This window comes from Neophocaena asiaeorientalis, unplaced genomic scaffold (assembly GCF_003031525.2).
Source record: "Neophocaena asiaeorientalis asiaeorientalis breed wild unplaced genomic scaffold, Neophocaena_asiaeorientalis_V1.1 scaffold294, whole genome shotgun sequence".
In the NCBI taxonomy this organism is placed as follows: Eukaryota; Metazoa; Chordata; class Mammalia; order Artiodactyla; family Phocoenidae; genus Neophocaena; species Neophocaena asiaeorientalis.
Window position 1 is genome coordinate 4,081,287 of NW_020173945.1, and position 25,719 is coordinate 4,107,005.

At 49.0% G+C, this 25,719-nt stretch overlaps 1 protein-coding gene and 1 pseudogene across 1 annotated transcript in view; one reads left to right on the plus strand and one right to left on the minus strand.

Annotated features, from left to right (window-relative positions):
• The window catches only part of LOC112404704 (TRAF3-interacting protein 1-like), a 36,403-nt gene extending 14,478 nt beyond the window's left edge, over positions 1 to 21,925 (plus strand). The window contains exons 10-19 of the mRNA XM_024752789.1: positions 1,238 to 1,309; positions 2,372 to 2,447; positions 5,394 to 5,495; positions 7,007 to 7,102; positions 14,382 to 14,402; positions 15,354 to 15,438; positions 15,879 to 15,962; positions 18,659 to 18,782; positions 18,997 to 19,030; positions 21,837 to 21,925. Coding sequence (XP_024608557.1) covers positions 1,238 to 1,309; positions 2,372 to 2,447; positions 5,394 to 5,495; positions 7,007 to 7,102; positions 14,382 to 14,402; positions 15,354 to 15,438; positions 15,879 to 15,962; positions 18,659 to 18,782; positions 18,997 to 19,030; positions 21,837 to 21,925 — 783 coding nt within the window. The remainder of the gene's footprint in view (positions 1 to 1,237; positions 1,310 to 2,371; positions 2,448 to 5,393; positions 5,496 to 7,006; positions 7,103 to 14,381; positions 14,403 to 15,353; positions 15,439 to 15,878; positions 15,963 to 18,658; positions 18,783 to 18,996; positions 19,031 to 21,836) is intronic.
• On the minus strand, positions 20,246 to 20,345 carry LOC112404721 (uncharacterized; annotated as a pseudogene).
• Positions 21,926 to 25,719: the final 3,794 nt, after the last annotated feature.

Genomic DNA, 25,719 nt, shown 5'->3' on the forward strand with positions numbered 1-25,719 from the left:
ATGGGTGGATATATGGGACGTATTGGAGCCATGAGCGAGGGACGGTTTTGTTTAAGTGCGTGAGACCAGGGTGAACGGACTGCGTTCCTGCTCCCAGCTGGCCCTTGTTGGCCGAAGGCAGGTGTTCATAGACCTGTCGTGGTGATTTTGCTGGACTGGCCCTTCTGTGTCCGTCTGGGGCTCCTTTGTGGAACGGGGCTCTGGGGGCAGGCTGCTGTCTCCCCCAGGAGTGGTGGGACCCCCAGAGAGCTGAGCCTCGAGGCTTCTGGGAGGGCAGCTCCAGGGAAGAGGAGACTCAGCTCTCACCTGGGCCCTACCGGGCAGTCTGCAGCCTCCAGTCGAATCCCATGACTTAGAAGAGACGATGGTGAGACATTCTCAGCCTGTGAAACAGCAGGTGTGAAGGCACTCTGAGAAGTCACGGGTGTGTCCCCGTGTGGCGGTGGAGGATGAGTCTGAGGTCAGAGTGGCCACGTGTGGGTGCTGCCCTCCTCCCATGTCTGCAGGGAACTGAGCACTCCGGGCTGGGGGGACCCCAGGCACAGAGCCCGGCCCGCACAGGAACCTACTTCGGATATAGTCTGCTACCTTCATAGTTAAGTCATGAGGACGGTTAATTGTTGAAGTACTCAACAGGCATCCACTGCTTTTCATGGAGGAAGATCTCAGTGATTGTGTCTCTTCTACTCCTTATGTCGAGATACGTCTTTCTGAGAGCTGATTTAAGTGTGAGGTTTTTTAAGGTGTTGATTTAACATGCTTAGTTTTCACGTCATTTTTGTTTTGAGAGTGCTTTCCTGATGTAGCGTCTGGAGACTTTGCTCAAAAAGAACCGCTCCATTGGGAGGTGAGAGTGGTTCCCTCACAGAAGATAGGAGTGGGCGACTCCCTCGTTTCCAGATTCCCTGTGTGTCCCTGGAACATCTCCGAGAAGTCTGGCCTGGCGTAGGGACCGTGTGGGCCTGGGAGACGCTGCTCCCTGCAGTTCCCTGCGAGGCCCTGCCCCTGCTGCCCTTGGCCTCCTGGTCAGCCCCCAGTGGGTGGAGATCTTGGATGGGCCTTTGGAGGTCCAGGCCACACAGCGACCGCAGTGGGGCGGGGCTGGGATGTGACATGGTGCTCCCGTGTGAAGGGTTATCTTGTTGTTGGTCAGTGTTAAAGAAAACATCTTGGCGCGTTTTTAGATGTTACAGACTTGAGTAATTCTAGAGTTTGAAAAAAAAATTTTTTTTTATAGTCCTCAAGCTCAGGAGAGGTGTCTAAAAAGTCATCAGATGGACCTTTCAAAGACTCCAAAGCTGAAACAGAGGTAAAGTTGAAAAAATAATTTTGAGAGACATAAACCCATAGCTGTGTTGAAATAGTAAGTGCTGTGTGTGGTCCACCCCCAGTCCACGGAGGCACGGGGTGGGGCGTGGTGGAGGCTCACACACAATAGGTCCATATTTATTTTGTTGTAAAAGTACCGCTTTAAAGGGTTTACTGCCTGTAAAGTAGGTGGGTGTGTTTATTCTCTGCTTCTCTGGGGTGGACTCTTGGGTCTCCTCGTACCTTTATGTGACAAGTATGATATACGGAGTACAGAGGGGTAAGGCAGTCATTTGGGAGAGGATGGAGGTGGCACTTCGGAGGAGTCTGGGAGAGGATTAAGTCACGAGGCAGGCAGGGACCGGAGGGCCGGCTGGAGGGACCCGTCCAAGCTCTGCCTGGCCCAGTGGGACCCTGCAGTGCAATTCCTGTGGGTGAGGTCCAGGCCAGGCCGGGCTGTCTTGGGGAGGTTAGACTCACCCCAACTTCATCGTCCAGTTTGCATTTCAGAAAGTATATCCGGGCAGCCACAGGCAAGATGGACAGGCGTGGAGTGGAGGCTGGGAGGCTAGTTAAGAGGCCCTCGTGGCAGGTTGAGGGAGGGGTCGGGCCAGGGAACTGAGCCAGCGGTGGGAGGGACGGGATGTGCTGTTTTCTCTGATTTACGCTCTGTTTAAACACACTGTGTACGTTTTCACTCTCAGAGTTGTTCACAAATGCATTGAGGTAATTAAGCATATAGCGACAGAAGGCAAGTCCCCATAAACTCATCTGATGAGACAATGATTCTCAAGGTATGGTCAGTGGACGGCTGACCTTTTTAGGGCTGTACCAAAAAGTGGAATTCTGCATTTAGAGCGAAAGAGCTTTCGGCTTCCTTCTGACTCACACTCTTAGGCCTTAAGTGCTTGGCCGCGCTGACTTGGAGTCAGTTCCCCTCTGAATGCGCACGGATGTTGTTGTGTTTCCTGTTTGTTCTTCCTTGAGCTTGAATGATAAATCGCTCATGGTGTCACTCTGTGGTACATCAATTAATTTATTTTTTCATTCTCTTTTCTTTAAGACTGAGATTTCCACTGGAGCATCCAGGTCAGTGACAACAAAGACATCAAAACGGCGGTCCAAAAATTCAGTGGAAGGTACTGCAAAATTTATCATACAATGTAGCTGAAGATACTAGATGCTTTTTTCTTAATTTATTTTATTTTTGGCTGCGTTGGGTCTTGGTTGCTGCGCACAGGCTTTTCTCTGGTTGTGGCGAGTGGGGGCTACTCTTCGTTGTGGTGTGCGGGCTTCTCATTGCGGTGGCTTCTCTTGTTGTGGAGCGTGGGCTCTAGGCGCGCTGGCTTCAGTAGTTGTGGCTCGCGGGCTTAGCTGCTGCGCAGTATGTGGGATCCTCCTGGACCAGGGCTCGAACCCACGTCCCCTGCATTGGCAGGCGGATTCTTAACCACTGTGCCGCCAGGGAAACCCAGTACTAGATTCTTTGCTTTAGTCACAACATCTAGTAGGAAAAAGCTTCTGTGACTAGAAAGCAGATTTGCCTTTGGAAGGAATGAACAAAGACTGAGTGAAAATGATGACGATATATGGCTTTCACACCCACATGCACGTGCATGCCCTTGCACACGTGTGAGCTCACGACACCAGGGGCAGAGCACGCCTGCGTGATCTGTGTTCCAGTCTAAAAGGTGTGACTGAATGTTAATTTTCCAGAAATATGTATCAGTCATCCGTGTCTCACTGACTCTTCTGAATGGGTAAGCAAGTTTAGTCCTGATGCAGGACGGACCTCAAGAGCATCCTGCCCTTAGACGGGTGATGTTTATGCATTTAAAACATAGCAGAAAATGTCACTGGCAGTCATGCTAAAAGCTGAAGCTGAAGCTGAAGCAAACGGGCCTGGCCTGGGTTTGCCCGAAGATGTGTCTCCTTGTGACAGACCAATAAGTAGGGAAAGAATGTCAGTCCAATGCAGGGAAGTACAGTTGGAGGCCGGCAGTGTCGGCGGCTTTCAGTGGAAGCATGAAATTACTTTGAATGAGCAGTAATAGTTCCTGAAAAGTCATCCTTTTCCTAAATTGTAAAACTTAAAGAAGTATGGCAAGAATGTAGTAGTTGGAATTTTTCACTGAGAAATTGAACTTAGATGGTAAGTTCCACTCTTTGACATTGATAAATGCTTTAGTGAACTTCTTTGTGCCAGAAACTTTCTCTTCCTTTTGGGCGATCTCTGTGGGATAGGTTCCCAGGGTATCATTACTGGCACAGAGGGCCATTATGGACATTGTAAGGTTTTAGCTACAGTGGACACTGTCTGTACCCTCTACCCCACACCTTCTCCGGGGATTTGTTTGAAAGGCTTGCTGATTTTGATAGACGGAAAACACTCAGAGTCTGAGTGTTCTTAATTTGCGTGAGCTCCCTGTATGTTAAGGACATCTGCCAATTTATTTTTTTTCAGTATTTATTGTTTCATTTTTTTTTATCGGGGTATAGTTGTTTTACAATGTTGGGTTGGTTTCTACTGTACAGGGAAGTGGAGTTCCCTGTGCTAACAGCAGGTTCTTATTAGGTATCTATTTTATACATATTAGTGTATGTATGTCAATCCCAATCTCCCAATTCATCCCACCACCACCCCCCTGCTGATTTTTAAATAAGTATTTGTTTCTTATATTTTTTTTCCACTTTTTTTATTCTAATTTTGTTTGGTTTCTGACTTGCCTAGGTGTTTAATTTTTATGCGCTGGAAGCTACCAGTCTTTTTTCTGTAGTTTTTCCAGAGATTTGAGAGATGAAGGTTTGTGTTTTGTCATACGTTTTAATATTTAATCTTTTTGGTTATCTCTTATTTTAATTCATGGTATAAAATGAGGCTCTGAATTTATTTTTTCATAATAACTCATCAGGTGTTCCAGGGTCACTTACTAAATAATTGTTCCCTTCCCTCCTGCTCTGTGATCTCCCCACATGCCTTTTGGAGTCTGGAATCTGGTGTTTCTGTTTTTGTTTTTGCTCTACTGTTTTTCTGTTTCACTACTAGTTCCCTATCGTTTTTCTTTTCAAAGACGTTTTAAGCCCTTTTATTTGCTATTCTTCCACATGTATTTTGTAATCATTTCATTAGTCAAAGAATCCCACCTCCCACAAAACAAATGGATCAGGATGTAATTGGACTTGGGTGAAACTTAGGCTTTCGTTATTCTGGGAAGATTGGATACCTCTACTTTCAAGTTAGACAGGGGTCTCCTCCTCTCCCGAGATGTGTGTCGGGTGCTTGGGTGTGTCTGTCAGTCAGGGATTGCTCAATTGTTTGTTTTGTTTTCAGTTTTTTTGGAAATGGTATCTTTCTTCCCGTCATTAATTTTTAGTGATCATTGTTGGAATATAGAAGCTTTATTGATTTTTGTAAATGTATCTTAAATCTAGCTTGTATTGAATCTTAACCCATAATTGTTCCATTGATGTTTTGATTTTCTAAGCTGATGGTCGTATCATCTGCTTTTCTTTTTTAATAACTCAGGATGTTAGCATGTGAGTTAACCGGTAAGCTTGAACTGTAGGGTTCCTTTTGTTTGATCTTTAAGAGATTTGGTTATCAGAGTTGCCAGCTTTATGACATTAAGGTTTACTGAGCTGTCGACAAATTGGTGAACTCTTTCTTCTCTGCCAGTCGGGCACTGACCTCACCCCGGGTCCTTGCCCAGCAGAGCTGGCACTGCGCCCTATCGTGCTGCCTTGCTTTAGCGGGTAGCTTTAGGGGAAGGGTCCAGCACCCAGGAGGTGTGCGCGACACAGGCCCTCTGTGTTCCCGCCCAGGAGAGAAGCCTTGCCTTTACTAGAGAGGGAGGGCATCACGTTTCTTAGACATACTTAGATCTTAAGGCCATACTAGAATCCCTATAGGATCCAAAAAATATTCTGTGTAAGAATATGATAATTTTTGCTTATCCTTAGCCAGTGGAGACTAGCAGAGCAAATCACCTGGAGTTCGTGGGTGCGTTTTAGTGTCACTTGTTTGATGATATGCAGCATCACAGATGAAGTTTAATACGTATTTTCATTGTGCAATTTCACGTTAGGAAGAAGGGATTCTAGAACCAGTGAAAATAGTCTCTCCCCTGAAAAAGAACGTAACTCTTCCTGCAGTAAAGCTAAGAAGGAACACACCGGGAAACAGCTCGGTAAGACTGAGTGAACCCCAGGGAGGCTGCAGGTGAGGGTTTGCGACTCGAAACCTTTAGCCGCCTGATGCCTTGCTTCCGTTTGATCGTGAAACAGACGGAGCCCTGTGGGTGGTGCGGAGGAGATGCGCCTGTTTGACGCGGGCCCGGGTGCTAGAGCACTGTTCTCGGCCCCAAGTGGAGCAGGGGCAGGGGACCCGTGGGCCCCCTTGTCTGGGCCACGGGGCTGCCCCCGCCGTGCATGGATTCCCGTCCGTGACTCCCTCACTGGCCGAAATCGTCCATGTGAGCCTTCCTTCCTTAATTCTGCAAATATCTGTGGAGTACCTGCCCTCGTGGAGAGTATGATCTAGAAGGAGAAGACAGACAATAAAGAGAACTCAGGATGTATACATTCGTGTTAGTTAACCATGAGTCTTTTGAAGGGAGGTGAAGCCGAGAGAGGTGGAGGGGGGCGTAGGCAGGGAGGGCCACTGAGGAGGGGGTGTCTGGACAGAGTCCACTAGCGTCACAGAGCACATGACCTGTGGGCGTCCAGGAATGGCCAGAGGCCCCGAGCTGGGGACAGCCCTGCCTGTTTGGGTGACTGGAAGCTGGGTGGTGAAGCTGCAGCAGAGAGAAGGGCAGGTGCCAGGAGAAGGGGCTCGTGAGCAGGCAGGCTGGGGGCATGGTGGAGTAGGTGGGAGCGAGGTCCTGGGGGTGCCCAGCAGGACAGAGACGGGCTCTGGCTTAGGTTTGAGAAGTGCCCCCGTTAAAACTGCAGGGGTGGGAATGAAGGCCAGAGAGCAGTTAGGTGGGGCTGTGGCATCCAGGTGAGAGGCCGTGACATCTGGGACCCAAGGTCACTGCTGTGGAGATCGGCGGGGCGGGGGGCGGGGTAGGCCGCTCTCACGGAAGGGATGACAGTGGCGCCGATGGACTGCACGGCGCCTGTTAGAGAGAAATCACAGGTGGGATTGGTCGGGGGTGTCCGGCACCTCCGTGGTGTCATTTATTGAAGTGGGGAAGGCTTTGGGAGAAGCTGGTTGGCGGATCCATTCTAGAGGCGTTAAGTTCAAGATGCCTGTGAAACAAGCAGGTGGAGGCGTTGGGACAGCGGGCGGGCATGTGGGCCTGAGGTTCAGGGGCAGAGCTGGAGAAGCTGACGTTAAAATGAAGAACTTGGGGGTTCCCAGATTAGCGCACGGGCCTTCATGCAGTAAAGGCCTCCGGGGAGCGTGGAGCCCAGGATTCGAGGGTCGGAGAGGAGGAGAGGGCTCTGGCAGAGGAGACAGAGGCCAGCAAGTTGGGGGGGTTGGAGAGCCAGCGCCCTGAAAGCCAGGGGCTTCCGGAGAGGGAGGGGCTTATCCAGCGCTTCCGAGACGGGTCCCGTGGAGGCTGAGGGTTGACCGTTGAGTTGATGGGACAGTTAGTTGGTGACCTTGGCATAAAGCCTTGTAAATCCCAGCCAAAGCAACCAAACGCGAAAACCTTTGCAATAGTTTAATCTGTTGTTCACTGTTTTATGTCAGGAAGAAAGGAGGATGATATTTCAGCTAAAATTTTAGACCCCATAGTGTCTGGATTAAATAATGAACCAGATCAGGAAACTACAGCTTCCGAAATAGGTAAGAAAAATATCTTCTTTAGTTTAAATTCCTCACCGCTTTGGTATGAAATATTTACATCTCAGTGGGGTTATCATTATTCTTTATTTTTCTAACCACTTTAATGTTCATCAGATGTCTTTTTTCCCACAGTGTACTGAAGAACAGAAATGACTTGACAGTCTGTTTGCTTTAATTTGCTAAGTTTTATGATAAAGAAGATTAACTCAGCTTTAAGTTAACCTTTACATGCTTTATTATGTGTAACATCTTTGCATCTAAGTCAAAATGCTTTCTTCATCTTACTCCTGGAATTTTAAAAAGCGTTGTGGATAGTTAGAGAAATTATCTTTCAGCTCTGCAGCGTGCTCTGCTGTGTTCTGTTAAGAAAATGCTCCACAGGAACTATTTTAAAGTGCTTGCTCGGATCACCCGGGGAAGGTGTCCCCGTGGCACACCTTTTACATTTGAGGCTGGCAGTGTGACGTGTGTGCACATCCTCACCCTGCTGATACCGGGTGATTAGACGTACGGATATGGAATTTCGGTGGGATGATCCGAGATTGTAACTGTATGGAGTCTTCTGTGATGTTTAACTAAATTCTTCAGAAATACGGCAATTCTTGAGTGACATTTGAGGGGAAAAATAGTGTAAATCTTGCCTCCAGGGAAAGATAAAAATTTTTCTAGGCTGAACTTGCCTCGGATCTACCTGGTTTTTTAACATTCTGTAACTGTAGCTAGAATAACAATAAGCCCATCTTTCTGCACTTGCGTTCTCCCTTTACTAGTTTTTGCTTTTCTAAGAGGGGTGTGTTTGCAAGCCGTCTGCTCCATCGCTGGTTCAGCAGTGATGGTCTGGGGTTATTCTCTTCCAAGCAGGTCAGCTCTGTGTGGTTTATCTGCGTCTTGAGCAGTGTGGGCGGACCGAACGACCTAAACTGGGACAGAATGAGTTCTTACGGATGAAAATGCCCTTCTCAGTGGCCACGCCCGTTGCAATTCAGCTGCATCTTGTGATGGTTTATTTCATTTCTGCAGGAGCTTTTCTCAGCCACAGGCGGGGTCCTGTGGGGGGCAGCACAGGGCAGTCCTGGTACTGCAGGAGAGGGGAGTGGGCGGGGCGAAGCTTGAGTGAGGGCTTGCCCTGCGCAGGCCCTGGGCGGCCCACGTGGGCACACCTCGCATCCAAACCCAAACCTGCGTACCTGCTGCCCTGGAACGAGCCGCACAGGTGTGCCCTCTGAGCCAGTGTCTCCTCGTGGGTACACGGGTGTGAGAAGACCTGCCTTGAGGGTAAATGAGGTGATGATCATGAAGTGGCTGGCTTGTCACAGACATGTCGTGCACCATTGCTTTGGTACCCGTCACTTTATATGTAAAGTTTACCGAGAGCCCCAGGTCGGGGTGAGTCAGCGCTGTTCTGAGATGGTATGCTGGATTTAAAATAAATTGGGGTAGTTCTTTAGACATATGTTAGACTTTATGGATCTTTATAGATCTTTATCTGCATGTGTGAAAATAATAAAAGCTCAGTGTTTAAGAAGCACAGAGCATTGCAGCAGGCGATTCTCAGTTGAGCGCTTTGTGGAGATTAGAAGGAAGCCTGGCGCCACCTGGTGGCCGCCAGCAGAGTCCTGTGCGCTCCCTGTCCCCGGGTGGCCCTAGTGAGCCTCCCTCCCCCGCAAACCCTTCCTCCCTTGAGTCCTGTCACTGCACACACCCCGGGTCCCTGTCATCACAAGTGTCGTCCTGCACTGGCAGTCATTTTGCTTCCGGAATTCAGGGTTTGCCAGCAGTCGTTAGGGTTCCTTAAGTTCCCAGATTGATTATGGCTTCCAGATCCAGGCCACTGGGTCTGTCCTCCCAGCCCCCTTCCTCTCCTGGCCAGCGCTTCAGACCAGCGCCTGGCCGGGTCGTGCCCACTGCTCCAGGGCCTGGCCGGCCTGCGTTACTGTTGGAGTGTCCCGGGACAATGGTTGGGCTTGGTGGTTCTCATTTGCCTTTGCAGGTGGGTTGAAGAATTCAACAAGGAATTTATCCATTTCTTTCTCAAAACATGAACGTCTTCTTCCGTTGCTCACATTGTCACACAGGCTGTCTGAGGAGACTCGCTCCTTCTACAGCTGTTTGGCCGTCTTATGTTTTCCCGGAACCTTACGCCATCCATGTCTTCATTTTGCTCGGGTTCGCTCATTTCATTTTGTTTTATCGTTTAGACGTTTTCATTATGAAAAGTACATAGGAAGAGTAGAATGACTCGCACCCATGTACCTCTCATGTAGATTCAGTAGTCCTAACATTCTGACGCATTTGCTTCATCTGTGGTGACATAGCTTTATGAAATATTTCAGAGCATTTAAAAATATTTTAATACTTTAAATAATTCCATTTAAATACTTCAGCATGCACCTCAAGAAAAAATGTTTCTACATAGCTGTAAAATTACTGTTGCACCCAACAGACTTGTCATTCCCCAAGAGCATCTAAAACCCGGTCTGCATGCTTATTGTCTCAACAATGTTATTTTTAAAAAAATCAGGATCCAGAACACACTGTATGTTTTTTATTATTCTCTTTGTGTCTTTAACCTCTTGAATGTGGAACAGCCCCCCTTCCCCCACCTTCGTTCCAGAGCATTGACTTTGTGGAGAGGTGAGGCTGCTTGTCCTGTACAGCACTCCCTCCTCTGTGTTTGTCTGATTGCTCCCGTGGTGTCATTTAACTTACGGCACCACCCCCCGCCCCCCGGTATTTCTGTTAGATCTAAAGGCCTGATCAGATTTGGGTTAAAGAGATTGCTTCTCCCTCACCCCTACGTAGGTGATGCTGTGCCCTTTACCTAATGTCCTGTCAGGATGCACTTAGTGTCTCTGCATCCCATGATATGATGCTAAGGCTGGTCACTGGGCCAGGCAGATCCGCCCATTTAAAAACCCTGGTTATTTGCATTTACCCTCAGATGTAGTCAGCACCTCCGTGCAGCTGAACTTTGCACAGAGGCCTGGCGGAACAGCAAGCTGCTTGTGCAGCGCCGTGGGCTCTGCGCTGCTTGGTGAGTTTCAGGGAGAGTGGCTGGTGCAGACTCCGTGGCCCCAGCCGGTGCCCCCAGCTTTGCGTGGGTGACCTTACTGGGATGAGAAGCCCCTCAAGGCACGGTGCTCCGCCCGCGTCCTTACCTGCAGGGCTCAGCAGTGGCCGCTAACCCCGCAGACGGTGCTAACGCGCTGACTTTTTTTTTTTCCAATTCATGGTCATTTTAATTTCTTACGGGTGCGTTACTGTTTCAAAAGCTGTTGCTTGGCAAGTTGGTTAACCTGCCCTCTGATTAAGAATCGATTGTAAGTATTATTAGTGAATGATAGTCTGTTTTTATGTTCTTTCTGTTTGTGTGAATTCGGGGCTTAGTACACCTTACTTAAGAATACCACTAGAAACGTTAAAACGACCATCATAGGCCTCTCAAAAAAGTAAAGAAAGAAAGAGCTTTGAGGAGATAAATTTGTGCAGTGTGTCATTGGCCTCCTCAAGCTATGGACAGAAATAATGCATTTGTACTTTCCTTCCTGTGCTGGTGGGTTTTGTACAATATAGAAAATACTTGATACTTCCAGATAACATACGACAACTTAAAGTTATTGCGGTGTTTTCTTCTAAAGTTGACAATCTACAGCTGCCTAACTTATACTTATGTTTAGATTTGTTTGTTTTAGAACTTAATGGTATTTCTTGTTGGTCCTATGAGATATCATAAATAATTAACTGTAGACATGAATCAGACTGTTTAAGTCAGCATCGTTTTTGCAGATCAAAAAAAAAATTTCCTCAGAAAATTATATGTTGTCTATTTTATGTAGTTGCGCTACGTAAAGTCAAGCAGTCCTCTGATAGTCAGTGACAGTTTAATTCCGACATAAACTATTTCTTTGAGTACTTTTAAGAAAGTATAAGATCGTGTTTCAGGAAAGGGAACATTTTCCTAATTTTATTTTTGCCTCCGGATCCATTTTAGAGAGTGTGTGGGAGGGTCCTTTAGTAACGGGTCAGGTTTCCTCCCTGGGTCCTGCCACAATTCAAAATCTGTTCCCCCAGCACCCGTCCTTTCATTTTTACTAGGAAAAAATGTTTTATTTCTCAGGTATTTGGTGTTTTTTTTCCATTTTTATAAACATTCGCATATGAGTCAGTAATCAGGAGACAAGTGTTTGGGAGCTTTTGACACGTCTAGGGCTGTGCATGAGGCCAGAAATATTTTTCCTTCTCCTCCTGCTTTCCTGAAGTTGCAACCTATTTGCAGCTTGTGACTCCCAGGCCTGGCTGTCGTGGGGAGATGAGGGGAGACTGGTAGTGTCGGGTGGTCCTGGAAATGGGGGGCCAGGGTGCTTTGGCTGTGGGAGCCCAGGCCTCTGCCTGGGCCACGTGGGCGGGGTCTGCTCACGCCTGGGTGTCCCTTCGCGCTCTCCTGATCCCAGAGCCAGGCCTGGGAGGAGTGTTCTAGGTGCGTTTTCTAGAGGCTGCCCTCGGTCATCCTTGGGAAGCTTGCGGTGGGGAAGCACAGATAAGTAAGGTGCCGCTGATGACCAGTTCTGTCTTAATAACCCATTTAACTGTCTTACATCAGGAACAAAGGAAGCTAATACTAACTCAGCTAGTGTTTCAGACACTAATTCATCTAGTCTGCAGCGAGAAAGTGCTGAGCCAGAGCCAGCAGTAAAGCAGAAAGGTGAGAAGGGGGCCCCGTGTCAACCACTCCTGTCCCGTGAGGGAGACCCGGCACCCCAGATGTGGCGTGCTTGTGTGGATGCCTCTCAGCCCAAGGCCATGGCTGCAACCACAGGTTCCCTGAGTCTCTGACACCCCCAGAGAGTCCAGTCCCTCGTTCTCCGCACCATCAGGACCGAACGTGGCAAATGGCTCACTTTTGCCTTTTTACAGAAACTAGAAAGCGTCTTCTAGTCACTGCCTGATGGCAGCAGACTCTCCTGTGTCCCCAGTGTTCCTCCTGAGATACTGTGGGAAAGCCCGGGGTGTCGGGGCGACAGGAACAAGCCTCAGTCGCTGCTGGGGGTCCCAGAGGCCGAGCTGCATCCCCCAGGTTTCAGGTCCAAAGAGGACTTTTAAGCAGCTCAGAGCGCTGTCACGACTGTGACTTTTCTGTCTGTGACGTTCTCTGAGTGTCTTAAGTCCCACCTCAGTGGGGTTCTGCTTTTGGCATAATTTTTCTCAGCAGTTAAAAAAAAAAGTCGTGGTAAAGTCCACGTTCAGCATTTGCTTTTTAAGGCCCTGGAGCTCCTTTGAGCATGGAGGGGTGCACGTGCCCCCTGGCACGTGAGTTGTGCGTGCCCCAGTGCTGGGCCTGGTGCAGCGTGTTGGGACCGGGGTAGCAGGGGCATGGCCAGGTGAGGGCCGACATTTGTCAGTTTGTTCCAGTAGAAAATGTTGGTTGAAGGCCTACTGTGTGCTAGGCCCTAAGGCAGTGAGTGCATGAGTGGGCAGAAGCCAGTAGGTGCCCTAAGGGGTGCTGGGGGGAGGGACTCTGCACTCTCTCGGGGAGGGTCAGGGAGAGCCTTTGGGCAGGGGCAGGGGTGAGAGCTGGGGCCAGTGGCCACGTCAGGGAGCTTCGCAGCAGGAAGCCAATGGCATTTTTACGATGAGTGGCTAAGCCCTACTCAGATGGCCTCCACGTGGGCAGAGCAGCGCGTGGTCCAGAGGCGAGAGCGGCCTGGGCTGTGGAGTGGCGGGGGAGAGGGGGGTGGCAGAGTCTCGAGGCACGCAGACACCTGAGGGCAGGCTCCAGAGCTCAGAGGGGGGCGCGGCTGGCTGTGAGGGTGCGCTCACCTGGGACGAGGGATCCGAGGGGGACAGAGCGCCTGCACGTCCGGGCCGCCTCGGCCCCGGGATCTGGGGAGGAGGTGGAGCCGCAGAGGACCTGGGCATCCATGAGGACGGGGCGCCCAGGGGCCGGGCTGATCTGTGGGCGGGGCTGCCGTGTGCCCTCACCACCTGGGCATCGGCTCGTGACTCAGCCACCTTTCCGGGACCCACGGCCTGTCCCCAGCGACACCGAGGGCATGGGCTTTGGAGAGAGTCTGGAGGTGTGGCGTCGGGGCCCCGGGGGCCCAGCGGCTCTCACGCTGGTCTCTTTTCCGCGCACCCGGCGACAGGGCAGCAAGGAGGGCGGCTGTGGCTGCTGTGTGTCCTCCCGGGCAGCCCCCATCACCCCGTCTTCCAGAGGCTCTGTCTGGAGCCACGCTCCCCAGGCCTGTCCTCACCTTGTCCCTCTGTGGGGCGGGACCTCCGGGAGGCTCTGTGTCCCACACAGATGGAGTCCTGGAGGGCTCCCGGGTCCCCCCGATGGCCTAAGCGGGCCCGCCCCCACCCCTAGAGCCGCCCTCTTTGGGGCAGCATTTCTGTGGCTCTGACCACGGCGTCCACAGGCCACCCAAAGTGCTCGAGGTCCCCCCCACCGGTGCACAGCTCCGGGGTCTGAGGGGCGCTTGTCTGTCACATCTGTGTGTCCTGAGGGTAAGCTGGGCCCATCCCCAGGGGGTGTCTGTCCAGGCCCTCACCTGAATCCAGGGTTTTGGGTCTTCTGCACACGTGTTCATGCATTTTAGGAGTGTAACACAGAGACCTTCCTGGGTCCACCCACCCCTGCAATGCTTCACTCGTTGACTGTGGCCGCGTCGGTCACATTTGTCCCCATAAAGTGGCACTTGAAGAGAAAGGGTCCTGGGGGAAGAGTGCCAAGGCAGGCCTGTGTGGGGCAGAAACACTTTCTTCTAATTTAGGAGCTGATGGAGAAACACTCGCTGCTGAGTTATGTAAGACGGGCTCTGGTTTGCTTCCATCCAGAGCCTGGAAAATGCCCCAAGGTGTGTTCGCCAGTTCACCCCTGGCTCGTCCCACACATGGAGTCAGTCCATCCGTGGCTTTGAGCCTCTGTCACCTTCTCCCTCTTCTGTTTCTTTCATTCATCTCTTTGATGGATACACTTTCTTCTCATCGCTGCTTCCTGTTTCCATGTAATAACATATTCTGATTCATAGTTTTGTTTGTTCTTTGTCTTTCTCTCTTTGAAAATAAAGCAGTGGCAGTAGGAAACTAGAAAAAAGGCTATGAGGAAATGACCCCTTTTTTCCCCAGTAGACATCCGAAATTATTAATTATGTATTTCTCTCTAACCCTGTTCTGCTCATTTAATATACTGAGGTTTCCTGACACAGAAGTTGATTTTCTGATGTACCTTTTTTTTTTTTTTTTTTTTAGGTAGATTTCCTTTTTTTTTTTTTTTAGTTAGGTGATTCTCCTAGTGATGCAGGTAAAGAATAGCCTTAAGTAAATCTGTTTGGTGTGTAAATTGTGTACGTGTGTATAGTTATTAACATGTACTCTCAGATTTATGTTTTACAAATTATATTAGTGAAAGTAACTTAAGGAAACATAACTACAACAAGTTAAGATTTAATTTTCATATTTTATGAAAATATGTTTCAAAAGAATACATTTCAGAATTTCTTCCTGAGTGTAAACTGTATTTCCAATAATCAAGTTCTGATTTTACTATTTTCTAATGTATAAAGTCCTTTTACTTTAAATAGTAAGAGTAAATTTAATTGTCTTAATATTATAGCTTGGGCTTATTATTTACTGATTAAATATTTATCAAAATGAAGAAAACTTTATTCAGATTATAAAAACAATATGGTACAGAGCCAAAGTGAAAAACCTTAAAAATGCAGAAAACTATGGAGAAGAAAATGAAAAGCACCGGCAGTGCCCCTGCTCGTAACTCGCCCGCCTGTGTGTGTAATGATCAGATACGTTACCCTACTCTACTGATGATACATACGTTAACACGACGACTGGTTTATACGAGGGTCTCACAAACCGCAGTTCCCTGAAGTTTCCCAGTGTCTGTCACTGTTGTAAATGCTGATGGGTGAGCGTCTTGACACGAGGTTACACGTGTCCGCTTCTTTCCTTAGCTTGTATTTCCTTTAAGTTAAATTGCTGACTTGATTGACCTACCTTTTTTATATTCTGTTTCTGGAGAAGTTAAACCAGTTTGTATTCCCAGGATTTGAGTGTGCCCGTTTCCCCAGATCTCCCCCCACATTTAGATATCAGGTGTCTGTTTGAACTTCATCAAAATGATAGATGAAAAAAAGCTCATTTATATTTGCAGTTGTTTGACTGCTGTCTCTTCATATATTTACTAGTTGTTTGTTTCTTTCTTTGTGAACTGCTGGTTGGCTTGCTGCCTGTCCAGAAGGAGACGTTGGACCTTCTGGCCAGGAGAAGTGTGAGGTGCCGGAGAATTCCGAGCTGCCAGGCGAGCTCCCAGGCGCCGTCAGGTTCGTGTGCTCTGGTTCCCACCCGGGCAGCTGCCCTGCTCCTCTCCGTACCTTCCACAGCTCATGTAATGCTTGGGCTTAATTGTGAGGAAGTGTGTGTACAAAGAAAGCAAAAACTGTTTAATTTTCTTGTTCCTGAGGTGTAACTAACTCACGTAGAATGTTTTAGAGATTTAGGGAAATTCGTTCCTAAGGCTAAATTATGTCATGGTTTGATTCCTGATAGTTAGGTTACTACTTTTTGTACCTTAAAATTAACGAGAATGTAAGATTAGAAGATGGATACTTTTAGACTTGTCAGGTTAATGGAACGTTCTTACTATTCTGCAGGCTGTGTCCTAACTGGCGTATTGATGGTGGCCTGGAAATTAGCATTGACATTAATGTGGGTTTTCATCTGTCCACTTTGAAACGTGCAAGTGTTTTGTATCCCTTTTCAGGAGGATACCTCGGCCCGGGAGCGCACGGCCCGCGCCTCCCCGGGTCAGGCGGCCGGAGAGTGCGGAGGTGCCGACGACGGACAGGTGAGGCCCTGGAATCCGCGTTGGCACCGAGGGGCAGGGCTTCCCTGGCGCTGGTGGGACAGGGATGGGTGAGGATGGTGCGTGTGCTGAGAGACGGGGGCGGAGCGGGCAGCAGACGGCGCAGGGAGCACTTGCTGTGGAGTAAAAGAGAACCCGGGGTAGAGCGTGACCTCAAACCTCGTGCGTGCCGCACACTTCAGATAGAAGTGAGGGAAAACACAGGTGTTCGTGCTCGTACAGTTATGTCTTTACAGTTACGGGGAAGGTGGATTGCCCCCATCTCTACATAGAGGATTTTCTAAGCATAGAAACAATTAGGGGAAAAATAGGATAAAAAAATTTAAAGGCTTAATTGCACAAAAATTTAAAAAAAGGTGGTCAGAACGTCATCAGCAGTATAAAGACAAGCCTCAGGCAGGGCTTTTATAAATTTTACAAATCTACCTGTGGATCCAGTACAGAAAATCAAAACAAAAAACTAGGAAGATGAAAACAGGCTGGTCGGAGTAGGCTTCAGATGGAACGGGAGGCGGGGCCGGGAGGCGGCGTAGACGTATTTTACGTATGGTTGCCGGGGGAAGCGGAGGGATGCGCGATGTCAAGGGAAGTTAGGGGTCTCTGTTTTTAAGATGAGCCGGCTAGCACATTTTTCTGGTGCGGGGGATGGTCCAGTGGAGAGGGGGAGACTGGAGATGCCGGCGTTGCGGGGTGGGGAGAGGGGACTGTGGGAACAGAGCCCCTGGGTGGGCCAGGATGTGTGGAGGGAACGGCCTCAGCGAAGGCCGGGGGGCTGGCGGGCGGGTGAGATCCCAGGAGGTGAGACCCTGGCTCTTCACCTTTCTCCTGAGCCAACAGCGAGTCTGGGCGAGGAGGGGCAGGGCTCAGAGGAGAGAGGAGGTGGTGGGTAGTGTCCTCCACGAGAGGGGCTGGTGAACGGGCGAGGGCAGAGGTCCTACCCGGGGGCCGCCCCAGCCCGGGGCCACGTCTGGGGGCGTTTTGTAGCACCGTGATTGGGGAGGAGGTGCAGGGGAGGCCCTTGGCCTCTAGTTGGGGCTTGGCTGAACGTCCTGTGGAGGACAGGCAGCCCCATCCCAGAGGTCTGTGGCGTGCCTCCCAGGGCACGTGGGGTGGAGTGATGGCTCAGCATCGCGTGGACTTTGTTCTCCAGCCAGAGCTGGGAAGATGGGTGGGGGAGGCCACAGAGTGGGTGCTTGGATCCGCGGTTAAGCATTTGCTGTCAGTGGCAGTGACAAGGCATCACTTTGGGAGTGATTTCTCAGCCCTTGAAATCCTCAAGAGTGAAGCCAGGAGCCTGGAGTGCAGGGGTGAGGCCCGGGATTGGCAGATGGCGGCACTCATAATGGGGTTCAGGGCGAGACTCTGATTCTCGGGGAATCTCTGACAACGTGAGATTCAGAGTTGGGAGATTTTAGGGAGAAAGATCTGGAAGCCTCCATAAGCCCAAGGAAAACCTCGACCCTCCTCGGGACCTGGCGGTCGGAGGCCAGAAGGAGGAAGGCCTCGCAGCGCAGGCACGTGGCGGCAGCATTCGGGGACGAGGGTGAGGATGGAGAGGGTTTGCTGAGGGGAAGGATGTGGGGGAGGGTTTCGGGAGCTGGAAGTGGTGGGAGGTAGGCCGGACGGGGGTGTACAGAGGGCGTGGAAGACCAAGGACGAGACAGGGTCGGTCCTGGTGGGGCAGGACGGGCGGCTGGGAGTGTCTGAGGACCCTGGGGGTGGAGCCGAAGGTGTTAGTGGGAAGCGGGTGTTGTGTTGAGAGCTCACACCCAAGTGCAGGGACTGCTTCTGGACCTCCCATCCCACCGAAGGGTGTGCGTGCACGCGTGTGTACATGCGCTGGAGAGAGAGTGGCAGGGGCTGAAGGGTATTTGTTGAAGCGTGACTGTGTCAGGTTGGTAGGGAAGAAATGAGGGCAGGAGGGGCTGGTGGGGAGCCGTGGAGTGTTGGGGTCTGGGGGCTGTGGTCCAAGTGCAGGCGCAGCAGAAGTCAGTGCCTAAGCGGCAGGCAGCTGGTGGTGGTCTGCCGCCGGGTGACAGTAGGCGGGGCAGTTCCGGCGGTGGCCACTGGAGGCAGGAGAGAGCCCTTGGATGGAGGCAGTTACCAGGGAGACCAGGTCAGGAGCCCCTGGACATCGGACTGGTCCAGAATGATGGCAGGCCCTCGGGGAGAGGCGGTGTGTAAGTGAGGGTGCTGGGTGGGGCCGTAGGTCAGGGACAGCGCCCAGCAGCCAAATGAGGGGCCTCGAGGAGGCTGCTGTGTTCCCGCGAGAGACCAAGGAGCAGGGTCTGGGGTGGCACTGGCCAGCAGGGCCACCAGTGAGTGCCACCCCTGCCCTGAGATTTGCGACTTGGGAGACTGGGCCTCTCCTGGAGAGGGGCTGCAGGCCCAGGGCTGGTCCCGCAGCGAGCCCGGCTGGAAGGAGGGCACGGCGTGGGGCGGGGTGGCACAGTGGGGCGGGGTGACACAGTGGGGCAGGGCCTGGCGGCTTTCCCCAGACTGCATGTTCGCAGACTGCATCTCAGCTCCGGCCTCCTCTCAGGGAACCTCAGACACAGTTCCAGACGCTGGGATTGATGAGGATGTGTGACCTGGAGAATGTTTCTAATTTGATCTGATTTCTTTTCATTTAGGACCTGGAGAATGTTTCTAATTTAATCTGATTTCTTTTCATTTAGGACAGGAAGTGGTAAAACCGTCTCAAATGTGATCGTAGAGTCACAGAATTCTGACAATGAGGACGCCGACCAGTTTGTGGTGGAGGCTGCCCCCCAGCTCTCTGAGATGTCAGAGCTTGAAATGGTGGGTCAGCCACAGTGTATGTTTAATAATCACACTCAAACAGCACTGGGATTAATTCTCCAGCTTAGAGATTTGTGTAGACGGAATTTTCCTCCAGCGTTTCAGTTAGTTCTCTGCCATCTTTAATTTTGTCACCTCTGCTGAGATGCATGCAAGCATGAGTTTGAGATTCCAACAAATCTGAATCTCCTTTTCTTCTTCCTTTCCTGCTCAGGTACAGGCGGTGGAATTAGAAGATGAGAAGCACGGTGAGTCGTGGGGTTGTGTGTGCACATGTGTGTCTGCTCCGTGTGTTGTGAAAGGATCTGGTGAAATGAGCTTTGTCTGCCAGGGTTTGGTCAGGGGTCTGAGTAGCAGTAGATGGGATGCCGTGGGCACGGATGCCTCCTCCGTGTGTGGGTTATTCTGGGAGGCGATGGAAGCTGCTGGGGGGCGGGGGGTGGCCAGGACCCCAGAGGGCAGCCGTAGGCAGTTGTGGGGATGACATCACTTCTTTTCTGCACGGTTAGACTGTGGGATTGGATGACCCCTGAAGTCCTTCCCAGGTCGACAGTTCTGTCATATTGTTTTCTTCCCAAGCACAATGTCTTCTTTGGTTTCAAACATTTATAGAAGCAGAGAGAATAGCCTCGTGAGCCCCTGACGGTCGTGCAGCTTTTGCGGTGAGCAGTCATCTGGTCTGATCTCAGTCTCCACCGACTGCTTTCAAGTCCTGGAGAGCATCGTTCTTGCCATAAACATGTTCTTTTTTAAAAAGCAGAACCGTAACTCCATTATTATATATATAAAAAAGCAGTCCTTCCTTAATATCATCAAATGCCTGTTTTTTTTCCCAGTGGTTTTGTGTGTTTTTTTTCTAGTTTGTATGAGTCAGAATCCAAATAGGGTCCCTGTGTTTGCAGCTGGTGGATCTAACTCTGAATCCGCTCTTAGCCTGTAGGTCCCCTACCACCCCGTCCCCCTTGTAGTTTATTTGTTGAAGAGGCTGGTCGGTTGTCCAGCAGAGTTCCTCACCGTTGGGTGTTGCTTGTCACACCCCAGTGTTGTGGGTTTCTTCCATGTTCTTCGGTTCCTGTAAATTGGTTCTAGAGACTTGGTCAGATTCAGGTTTTTCGGGCAAGAACACTTGACAAGTGGTGTTGGTTCTTCATCACACCTGCCCGTCTCTGTGCTTGGAGGTTGGTCTAAGTCTGTTGTTTCATGAGGGTTGTGGGGACGGTGACCATTCTCGTCCCGCCCCGTCCCCGCTCCAGCACGTTTTGGTTGGCAATCTCCACACTGTGAGGCTTCCCCTCTGCAGGAATTTGCCGCTCCGAGGCCCAGCTTCGTGCTTCCCCTTCATTGATCAGTTTTGTTAATAGTGCATTTGTCTCCTGGCACCTTCAGGGGTGACTAATGAGGGCTTTGGTGGTGGTGGTGGGTTGTTTTTTTTTTTTTAATTTTTATTGGAGTAGCTGATTTACAAAAACATGGAACGGATTTGCGTGTCATCCTTGCACAAGTGTCATGCTTATCTTCTCTGTATCGTTCCAATTTTAGTGTATGTACTGCCGAAGCAAGCGCTTGATGTCTGTATGATGTCATGGTTTTTAACACGCTTGACGTGTTCCATTTCAGTCCATCTCAGTTTTCTCCTTGATGTTCTATTGTCCAGTGTTTGACCGTGGGGGCATTTTGACACGTCCCAGTGGACTTTGTAGCTTCCTTGTTTATGGTAGGACAGATGTTTCAGACTCCTTTTGTGTATTTCCTGCCCCGTGTCTCTAAGGAGCCTGGCTGCAACTTGCTTCTGGGTTGGTCATTGTTTCTGGGGGTTTTCTAATTTTTTTTGCAGGAAAGTATATCCTGAGTTTGTACTGGTATTTCCAACTTAGGTTTATGATTGCAGGGTTCTTCCTAAGTTCTTTATTTTTGCAGGTACGTTCCTTCCTGTCTCGTGCCCCAATCCCGGCTCCCCCCAGCAGTAGCTGTTCATGTCTTTACCCTACTTTGTGCACTCACAGCGATTTAGAGCAGCACCACTGGTGGTTAACAACAGCGTGATTACTGGAAACACCTTAGGATCGTTTTCGGCAGATCTGCTTGCCTTTTTGTTCTTAGTGCATATCCCATTAGAAATGTACAACCAATTCTTCTCTGTTCGGTTATGCTTGCCAACATGACACTTAATGTTTATTTTTTATTTATTTATAAAAAATTAAGAAACAAAAGCAAAAAACCAAAATGAAAAAGTCACCATCACTTCTGTCCTCAAGGAGCAATTAGAAGGGACTCTTTCATGGTATTTGCTTCATGGTCCCTCAGAACTGGAAAAAGGGAGGCATTTGCTCCTGTGGGTTTTCTCTGATGTACCTCCAGGGTCTTAGGGCTCTGGTTGCAAGGCATGATGGGAGAAGGTGGACGTGATGATAAGTGTGTTTGGCCTGCATAGCTGTAACGGGGGGTGGGGCAGGAACAGGGTCAAGGGGAAGGAGGCAGGTCTGGTTTCAGGATTTCAGATGAACCTCTTCTTCCTCGGGTCTCAGTCCTGCCGAGCACGGATGGTGACACTGCTCTAGCTTCTGATTCAGTGGATACACGATCTCAAACATGAGCTAACAGTTCATGATGCTTCAAGGTTTCGATACTGTTACGTTTATAGTTTCATTTTGCTTTCAAGTTTTAGGCTTTGAAATTTTTGATTTAATTTTGTTTTATCTATGTAAAATATTCCCTTATGTAAAATATTCACATAGTTCCAAGGTCAAATGTACCAAACAAGATATATTCAAATGGTTTTTCATATGATATTTATGCCATGAGTAATCCTTTAAAAAAAAAAAAGTTGATGACTTGTCCCAATATAAAAAAAGTATTTGTACTTAGTCTACAATAGGCTGAGAGAATTGCTTTGACCTTTTATCATACAATGATTATCTGAAGCCGTTTCAGTATAGAGAGAGAAAGGATAAGAACTAAGTATCCCTCCTCACCCCCAGCCCCCCACCCCTTTAGAACAGGATAGCTTCTTAGGGCGGAGAATCACTTTAACATAAAACCACTGGTTTTCAACAGGAGGACTTGTCAAAAAAATTTTGGAGACTAAGAAAGATTATGAGAAGTTGCAGCAGTCGCCCAAACCTGGAGAGAAGGTAACAAAATGATTTTTGTAAACAGTGGCATTTTAGCAGTCTGTTTCACAGATTTACATTTAAAAATTAGAAGCATCCTTCAAATGTTGTGATTATCAGTAATGTCTGTTTACATGTTTACAAGCCCCTTCCCATCTCCCTCACCCTCCAGTTGGGAGGATAGAAGATTTGGGGCTCTTGGGGTGCGACATTGCTTCCCTGGACCCACATCCAGTCCCGTCCTGGGTGGGGCAGTGGCCTTGCTTGGGAGCTCAGGAGTCAGGGTCCAAGGCCTGTTCTGCTCTGACCCCCTGTTGACCCCTTCCTGCCTGGTGCATCCCTTCTCCCTGCACAGAGTGGACAGGCTGTCTGCATGGCCCTGGCTGATGACAAAGTAAGAGTCGGGGGAAGTTTTCAGGGCTGGCTTTTAAATACACGTGCTATTTGTATGTGGCCTCCAGCCGTCTCCCTTACAGGTGTGTGATGTGGCTTTGTTGGAACCCACGGCCTCCTACCAGCCACTGCCCTTGGGCACGTGACCTGGGGTGAATACCTGCAGGCCGGGTAGCGTGCCTCAAATGCCACGCTGAGGTTTCCGTTATCGTGCCTTATAAGAATAAATCTTCATTTTTAAAAAATTTTTTTATTTTGCGGTACGTGGGCCTCTCACTGTTGTGGCCTCTCCCGTTGCGGAGCACAGGCTCCAGATGCGCAGGCTCAGCGGCCATGGCTCACGGGCACAGCCGCTCCGCAGCATGTGGGATCTTCCCGGACCGGGGCACGAACCCGTGTCCCCTGCATCGGCAGGCGGACTCCCAACCACTGCGCCACCAGGGAAGCCCTGTTTTGGGGGTTTTTAACAGAAGTTTCTTGGTTAGTTAGCTTTATCAGCAGCCAACAGTTTCAGTAAGTTTTACATACACACTCCCACAGACACTTTTCTTTCCTTCCAGTTGAATGAACGGTTATTTGTTTTAGATAATTTTGCTTAAAATGTCCTGGTTTGGCATGCAGATACGGCCTGCAGGATTAATAGCTACTGAGGAGAGCTGCATGGTAGAGCCCACCGTTAGAGGGAGCCCTTTACAGCAGTAACGGGAGAGTAGCGTAGCCTGAGTTCTGCCGGCAACACCACCGCCAGCTCTTCTGAAAATAGAAAAACTCTTTCTGCAGTTTATTGTCTATTGCTGTGGAATTTTAATATGTCATAGTCCTTTTCATAGGCCTGAGGGCTTGTCCCGGTGTCCCTGGCAGTGTTTCTGCAACCCTGTCAGAAACCTCCAGTGTGGGCCTCGGGCTGTTACTGTAGGTAACCTTTGAAGCTTCAGTTGGTTTAAATTTTATAGCTATGTTTTTCTGCAAAGCACACTAGGCCTGTGTTTCAGTTTCCTCTGAAGAGTAAATTTCAGATTAGTAGATCTTCTGACTTCAGAAGATAAAAGGGAAAAAATTCCCTTGTTTGGTGAACATTTGGGGCTTTAAAGAAGTCCAGTTTGTGAGTGTTCTGAAGTCAGGGGCGACGTGGGCTACAGTTGGGCGGGAAAGTCAGCAAGTTTCTCTGCTTTTTTTCTTTGGTGTGTTATAGACATCAGATTTAAATTTAACTTGTGGGTCTTCTAAAAACGTTTTAATTAGATTTTCACAAATAAGTTAAAATGTATTGGGAAAGTTGAAGTCCTTTCTGTCCTCGCTCTAATCCTGTTCTCACGAGGGCAAAACCACTAAGATGCGTTTGGTGTGCTCCTTACTTTTACGTGTATCTGCATTGCTTTGTGAGTTTGTAACTTTATCCTGTTGTTGATTTGTTGTGCAAGTTGCTTTCTTCAGACAGCGTGGTGTTTCTAGTTGATTCATTTTAATTGATGAATGGCATTCCAGTGTTTGTCAGTAATTAATTCCTTTAGTGATGGACATTTAGGATTCTTCAGCCTTTGGCTGTTTGTGAACAGTGCCTCCACGGGCTCCTTTGCGTGTGCCCTGGCACACAAGAGCCAGTGTCTCTCTCCAGCAGTGGTCAGGAAGCGTCCTCTGTAAAAGGCCAGATAGTAAATCTTTAAGGCTTCAGAGCCACACAGTGTCCATTGTAACGTCTCATCTCTGCTGACGAGCTTGCAAACGGCTATAGCATAGATACCAGTAAACAGATGTGTGGCCGCGTTCCAATGAGACTGTATTCACAACAGCAGAACCAGGCCTGGACCTGTGATTTGCGACCCCCGTACTTCAGAGGCCGTGCCAGACCTGGAATTGCTCGCCAGAGCGCGGGCAGAGCTGCAGTTTCACCAGGTGCTGTCAAAGGCTGTACCGATTTGTTCTCCAAATGGAATGAAAGTCTCTGTTGCCACACATCCGTGCAGCCACAGCCAAGATAACGAACGTGCCCACCGCCCTCAGAAGTGGCCCTTGGGCATCCCTCCCACCCACTTCTCTCCATGCCCCCCCCCAATCCCCAGCAGCCGCTCATCTGCCTTCTGTCACTTTAGTTTGCATTCCTAGAACTGTATATGAATGGACTCAGTTGGTATATACTTTTTATTGGGTCTGGCTCCTTTTATCCATCCTGATTGTTTTGAGATATCTCCACGTTGCATCGTGTATCAACAGTTCACTTTTTCTTTTACCGCTGAGTAGTAAGTAGTCGGCGGTGTGGGTGTACCGCCGTGCGCTTACCCATGTATCAGCCAAGGAACATCTGGGTTGTTTCCAGTTTGGGACTGTTGCAGACAGAGCTGCTGTGAACAAGTCTTTGTGTGGACAAATACTTTCATCCCATTGGGTAAGTACTCAGGAGTGGGACTGCTGGGTCATGTGGTAAATGTGTGTTCACCTTTTTAAAACACTGCCAGACTGTCTTCCAGGGTGGCTGCACCACCTCCCATTCCAGCCAGCAGTTAAGTTCCACTTCCTCCACACCTTCATCAACACTTGGTGTGGCCAGTCTTTTTAATTTCCTGTGGTTTTGATTTGCATTTTCTTAGTTGCTAATGATGTTGAACGTCTTTTCTGTGCTTATTTTTCCATTCTAATATCTTCTTTGGTAAAGTGTCCAAATTTTTTTGCCCCTTTTAAAATTAGGCTGGTTGTTTTCTTCCTGTTGAGTTCTGAGAATTCTTCTTATATTCTGGATACGAGACCCTTATCAGACATGATGTGCAAATATTTTCATCCAGTCTGTGGCTTGTCTTTTCCTTCTCTTAACAGTGTCTTTCAAGGAGCAGAAGTTTAGAATTTTAAAGTAGTCAAATGTAGCGGTTTGCTCTTTTTGTTGGTTGTGCTTTTGGTGTTGTGTCTAAGAAGTCTTGCCTAACCCTCAGTCATAGAGGTTTCTTCATATATTTTCTAGAGGTTTCATAGTTTTAGGTTTTATATTTTGAGTTAATTTTTGTATAGAATGTGAGGTATATTGAAGTTTATTTATTTGTTTTTGCATATGGTATCCAAATGTTCCAGCATCATTTGTTAAATTGTCACCCTTAACAAATTTTTTGCCCAGTCTGAAGGATGTACAATTGTATCTTCTTGTTTCTTTAGTTTAATATTAATAGCAACACACGTCTGTTGCCTCGCTCTGTGCTAGGGGCTTTGCATTGATTGCTCTGGCCTTATATCAACTGTCTGGTGTCAGTTCAGTCACAGTCCTGTATGCAGAACTCCTGATGCCAGAGGTATTTGGTTTTAGAAATGTGCTGTGGTACATATACTGTATATCCTCTAATCCCTACTGAGGTCAGAGGTAATCAAATGCATGAACAGTTCCACAACAGCATGGATTAAGAGTCCCACTAAGGGGGTGGGCAGAATGCTAAAAATAACCTCACATGAGTTTT